Source organism: Sinocyclocheilus anshuiensis, unplaced genomic scaffold (genome assembly GCF_001515605.1).
Source record: "Sinocyclocheilus anshuiensis isolate Anshui unplaced genomic scaffold, SAMN03320099.WGS_v1.1 scaffold343, whole genome shotgun sequence".
Lineage (NCBI taxonomy): Eukaryota > Metazoa > Chordata > Actinopteri > Cypriniformes > Cyprinidae > Sinocyclocheilus > Sinocyclocheilus anshuiensis.
Window position 1 is genome coordinate 364,492 of NW_015549598.1, and position 6,189 is coordinate 370,680.

Here is a 6,189-nt window from a genome sequence, read left to right on the forward strand (position 1 = left end):
AGCACACCCAAAATATTTTTTTCAGCTACCTAGGTCAATTATTAACTATGATCACATGGCTACACATGACACGAGTTCTGGTCTCATTGGCACATATTAATTTAGATGAGATTGTCAGATTAGTTGGAACTGATCCCAGATTTATTCCACTCTTGTGTGTCACGGACTTCCAAAACTCTGTATGGTCACGTGATTTTGCAAACCGTATATCCTCTGCTCCGCTTTGATTAGTTAGATATGGTGGAGAAAACAAGTATGTGCACCAGATGTCGCTAATGCGCACGGTGTTAAAAGCTTCGAATAATGAACCTTTTTTCGGCACAATTTGATGAAAGCCTCAAACGGTTCAGAAAGCCTCGGTTCCCCATCACTATAAATCGCAGGTTTGATTCTAGGGCGACTAATGCCGAGTTCACACTGCACGATTTTCAAACTCGTCGGATCGCCGTTGTTTTCACACTGCGTGACTATCTGGGGTAGCATTCAGTTGCTGCTGTGTTCACATTGCACGATGAATCGGCGACAGGGGACAGCTCCAGATATTTAGCATGCCAAATATTTCACGGGCGTCAGTGACACATCGGCGATTCCCTCAGATCGCGTCTTTTATAATTCACACTGCGTGATTGTCACTCGCGTGAACGAGCACCGATTTTCCTCCGATTTCGGGCATTTGTCGGCGATTTCGCAAAACCTGTCGGCGAGTGAAAAATCTGGCTAAAATCGTGCAGTGTGAACAAGGCATAAGCCTATGAATAGCAGGCACGCGGTCATACTCACTGGTGGGAGATCAAGCGCACGACGCAGGAGATGAATAACACGCAGTCTTTAATAATAATCCACAGGAAAACAGACAGGGAATCCAGGAGGAAGGCAAACCAATGGCATGTATACATTAAAAAAAAAAAAAACAGCAACTGAAGGAACAGAACGGGGAGACTTTATACCAATGCAGATGAGGGACTAATGACATCATTAATTGAACACAGGTGAACAGACTAACGTAATCAAGGGGAAACATAATGACGAATGACGAAAACAAGGCGGGACAACAGGGAAACACAGAAAACAGAAACAAAGTCTATTAACGTGACATGCCCGATTCGCCATATCATTTTAAGACTCACAGATATTACATTTTTTTCAAAGGAAATATATATTTACAATTAATACAATTAATCTTACAATTAATCAAACAATTAATGCACTTAATCATAAAAGTTAGCATTTTACATTGACATTTAAGCTAATTTCCTTTTAAATTATAATTACTGAAATATATATTAAAAAAATAGTTCTCAGTACTTTAATGCTAAAAATTGTAACTTAAATTGTCAAGTGTATTTGTTGGACAGAATTTAATTGATGCTCATTAAAAATACATCTTATGATTTTCATTATTGCAGTAATGATAATTTAGGGGGAAATGTGATTAATTGTCATGAAAAAGTCACAGTACGTCGTCACCGGCAGCGCGTCGACATATAGTGCCATTGCGCTTCGGGCGTCCCGTGTTCGAGTCCCGGCTCGTGGACCTTTCCTGATCCCATCCCCACTCTTTCTCCCACTTCACTTCCTGTCTCACTACTATCCTAGCAATAAAAGGCAAAAACACCAAAAATAAATCTTTAAAAAAAAATCCCAGTACAACAAATCAAAAACAAACTTTCGTTTTAATGCAAATTATAATTTCTTGTTTTTCTCTTGGTTTTGGTGTGAAAATTACTGATTTATATATGAGATTTAGCCATTTGAACTTTATGTATCCTGAATATTGCACTAGTCGTAGCTGCCTGGAACCCAATGCTAAATTTATGAGACATGTCTTCTGTTCACAGGGACATGTTGCTTGAGGGGGGCTCAGCGTTGGACGCAGCCATCGCAGCTCTGCTCTGCACTAGTTTGGTCAACCCTCAGAGCATGGGCTTGGGTGGAGGGTCCATCTTTACCATTATGGACAAAACAGGTATGTCCGTGTATATGTATTGTAGTTGCGTAAAAAACACTATACAAGTAAATGGAAATTAGCATATTATAGTTTTTTGTCTTGGTCTTGTGATTGAGGGGATGCAAAGTCTCATTTCGAACTTACATATCTATTTTCCCCATCACATGAGCAATTCAGAACACGTCATTCACATTATTTTGACTATGACTCATAATTCTACAAGTATAATCCAGTACAGCTATACGAGTTTCTCTAGAAATTTTGTGGAAAGCTAGATTGAACTGTTAGTTTATTGTTTAAGCAGTGTTCTTTAAAGACACAAAGAAAAATATACATGACGTAAATAACGAGGATAGATAATAACGCTGTTTTGAAAAATAAAATCTGCATAAACAGTTTATAGAGTCCTCTGTTTTTCAAGGCAAAGTGAAAATCATCAGCTCAAGAGAAACAGTCCCAAAAGATGTCCGAGTGGATCTGCTGAATAAGTGTCCGAAAACCACTCCACTTGCTCCAGGTAAAGCTCTTGCTCCACATGAAAGCAGGGTAAATTATCCCTCATTGGCCACTCATTTAGACAGGAAGTAAAAATCACCCAACATATACATCATGTATTCAACCTAACGTCATTCCAACTCCACATTATTTTCTTTCTTCCATTAAAAACTGGTGTCTTATTTTATTTTTATTTTTTTTGCAGTTTAGCTAAATAAATCACCATCCACTTTCCTTGTATGAAAAACAAGCTTGGACATTCTGCTTTTCTGTTTCACGGAAGAAGGAAAATAATAAGTGGTATGAGTAAACTGAAATTTTTTAGATTAAACATGCCATTTGAAAATATAGAAAGTACAATGGGACATTGTGCGTAGAAATGTCTTAAGGGGAAGTATGTACTGAAGTGGACTTGTTTTGCTTGTTTCTAATTCTTAAATGTACTTCCTGGACAGTTAAAATTTCATTTTGACTGATTAGAGTCACTATTGCCAAACATTTTTACCCAGAATGCCAGAGCTAAATTCTACTGTTGACCAATTTTGTGTAGTTGCCTAAATGTTCACATGCTCTTCATGCACAAAAATGCAATTCTAATTATTTTTCCGTAATATGTTTACTTCATAGATTAGTTTTTTCCCCAAAAGCTATAGTTTATGTAATTTGGAAAAGAACGAAACTCACTGTGTTTTTCTTTGTAATGCAATAACATCCACTGACAACAAAACGAAAGCTTTTTTTTTAAGCAGGAAATAATCTGATTTGGCAATGTACAGTTTTTCTTTAAAAGGGCTTTTCTTATTTTCGTTTCAGACCAGTATTACTCAAGACTTTTAATTTGATATTCCTTATTGTTCATACTTAAGGTTAGTGATTTAGATGCCTAACCCGAATATTAAACTTTGGCACATAACAGCCTAGCAACACCCTGACAAACACGAACAACATCCTAGAATTGTGCACTGGCAAGCTTCATTTAGATCTTCAGAAAATTTAAAAATCAAGTTTAAATGTATTTTTCAAAAAGTGTAACTCATAAAATACCTATTGTTAATGCATTTATTTAATCAAAAATTCAGTAAAAAACAGTAACATAGTGAAATATTATTACAATTTAAAATAACTGTTTTCTTTTTAATATTTGAATATATTTTAAAATGTATTTTATTCCTGTGATACAAATCAGAATTTTCCAAATTATTGAATGGTGCTGTTTGCCAACTGTTTTATGCTTTATTTGTCCACGCGCCTCACAGGAAGTCACTGGATAGGTGTACCAGGAGAACTCCGTGGCTATGAAAGGGCTCATCAGTTGTATGGAAAGCTGCCCTGGGCCAAACTATTCGAGCCCTCTATCAAGCTGGCACGAGAGGGCTTCCCCATGCCAGACTACCTCACTTATTTCTTGCAGGAAAAATTAATTAAGATGCTGATTAATGGCACTGAACTCTGGTAATGTATCTTCTCCAAACAAACACATACACACTATCATGTACACTACTGTTTGTTATGACTGTCATCTCAGTGTAATAGTTTATTTAAGGGCACAAGTATGATGAACCTTGACGAGCATTCCTGACAATCAGTGTCAAAGAAGTAGGTTATGACTTGGCCACAGGCAAACCGCAGGAAATACAAGACCTCTTTCATTGTTGCGTAATAAGAAACTTTCTGCTGCATGAATCAAAGCAGCAATGAGTCTGTCTCTAGTTTTCTATTAAATACCATTTTTGTCTATTTTAAATAATAATTTGCTGAATTACATACTGTAACTCACTAAATATGTTTAATTTTTATATATGTTTCAAATATGTTACATTTGCTCAAATTAATGCAGCTCTGGTGAGCATTAGAGGCTTATTTCAAAAACATTATTATACTGTATAAACACATAAATTAGATAAATAATAGATATTATATAAACATATATCTCAGTGAAATTACGGCATTTTAATCAAAACATTTTATTATTTTTTTGTATTTAAATATTTTAATTGTATTTATTGATTTAAATAAATGTTAAATTTATTGATTTATTTTTTGACTGTTATTATTTTGGGGGCAGACATGTTCTTGGCAAGTTTCATCACATTTTGTTTCACCTGGCTGCTTTATGTTACTTGAGTCGCTTTCTGTCTGGTTTTATAAGCTTATTTCTTTTTAGTGAACTGTTCTACAAAGACAAGACACCCAGGGACACCCTCAAGTTCCCTCAGCTGGCAGAAACCATGGAAACTATCGCCAAAGAAGGAGCTGATGCCTTTTACACTGGAAAAATCGCCAAGGACTTGATACAGGATGTACAACAGAGAAGTACTGTTTGTATATAAATGGCAGTCGCTGTAATCAGAACAGATGTAGTGCTTCCGAAACAGTTTTTTTGGCAGGTGTGCTTGTTTACACGGTTTACTTTCGGTTTTTCCAGATGGAGTGTTATCATTAGAAGATCTGAGCACTTTTCAGGTCAGAGTCAGTGACGCGTGGTCAGTCCAACTTGGGGAATACAAGATGCACTTCCCTCCTCCACCAGCAGGGGGAGCGATACTCAGCTTTATCCTCAAACTAATGCATGGTAGGAGTAGATCACAAAAGAAAACCCAACTATGCCAGCTGTACTGAATCAGATTTTACTTATAAATATTAAACCTTGTTTTGTTTTTCTCAGGGTTCGGGCTTTCTCCAGCCTCCAACCAAGGAGACCAGAAAACCCTGACTTTGCATCGGTTCCTTGAGGCAGTTAAGTTTGCCAATGGACAAAAGCACAACCTCAAAGACCCCTACTTCGACTCTAGAGATGTATGGATACAACTTAATTTAACATATTGTGGTGCTTGGGCTCATGTTAAAATCAAAATGACATGATTTTCCGTCTGGAACATTCCTTAAAAAATTACACAACAGCACAGTTTCTCATGTGCTTAATTTTGTTATATTTGCTATTTTTGGCAGTAGTAAGCATAATATCACTTGATGTCAAGTGTAGGGTTGAGTAAATGCTATGAAAGGCCGGATGTTATTTCTTATGAAGGCTACACAAATGCAAGCAATTAATGTTTGAAATGAAATCAAAATATTTGTTAACGAAGCATGCATTCAAAGCCAGTATGAAAAGATTTGATTTCATTTAGCAACATTATAAATAATTCCACGCCTGTCAAAAAATGAAAAATGCAAATAATGATCAGTCTAAACTGAATAAATTTGTCTGGGAAGTTATTATACTAGATTTATTCATGTTTTTCTTGTGCTCTGTGAATGCAGATGGAGTACATCAAAGATGAGGAGTTCATTAAGCATATCAAGGCTTTGATCACTGACGGCTCCACACACAACGCCTCTTACTACAACATCACGCCGTCAGTCGACCGCTTTGGCACCACGCATGTTTCAGTGATGGCAGCAGATGGCAGTGCTGTGTCAGTCACCAGCACCATCAACCAAATGTGAGACACATTTACAACATATGCTCAGCAGAGTTACAAATCCAGGAAATCCTAGTAGAAATTGTGTTTCAAAATTTAAAGGGATAGAATGTGAATATACATACTGTATGAATGTGTGTGTGTGTGTGTGTGTATATATATCTACAAAATAACACTAAGGTTCAGTAAGATTTTTAATGCTTTTAAAAGAAGTATTTTATCCATTTATTTGGTCAAAAAACACACACGCACAATATATATATATATATATATATATATATATACAGTGGGTACGGAAAGTATTCAGACCCCCTTAAATTTTTC

At 36.3% G+C, this 6,189-nt stretch overlaps 1 protein-coding gene across 1 annotated transcript in view; it reads left to right on the forward strand.

The window, feature by feature from the left end:
* The window catches only part of ggt5b (gamma-glutamyltransferase 5b), a 21,702-nt gene that overhangs the window by 11,508 nt on the left and 4,005 nt on the right, over positions 1-6,189 (forward strand). Inside the window, exons 2-8 of the mRNA XM_016447187.1 lie at positions 1,839-1,966; positions 2,370-2,465; positions 3,700-3,895; positions 4,608-4,756; positions 4,869-5,015; positions 5,109-5,239; positions 5,705-5,886. Of these exons, the coding sequence (XP_016302673.1) occupies positions 1,839-1,966; positions 2,370-2,465; positions 3,700-3,895; positions 4,608-4,756; positions 4,869-5,015; positions 5,109-5,239; positions 5,705-5,886 (1,029 nt within the window). The remainder of the gene's footprint in view (positions 1-1,838; positions 1,967-2,369; positions 2,466-3,699; positions 3,896-4,607; positions 4,757-4,868; positions 5,016-5,108; positions 5,240-5,704; positions 5,887-6,189) is intronic.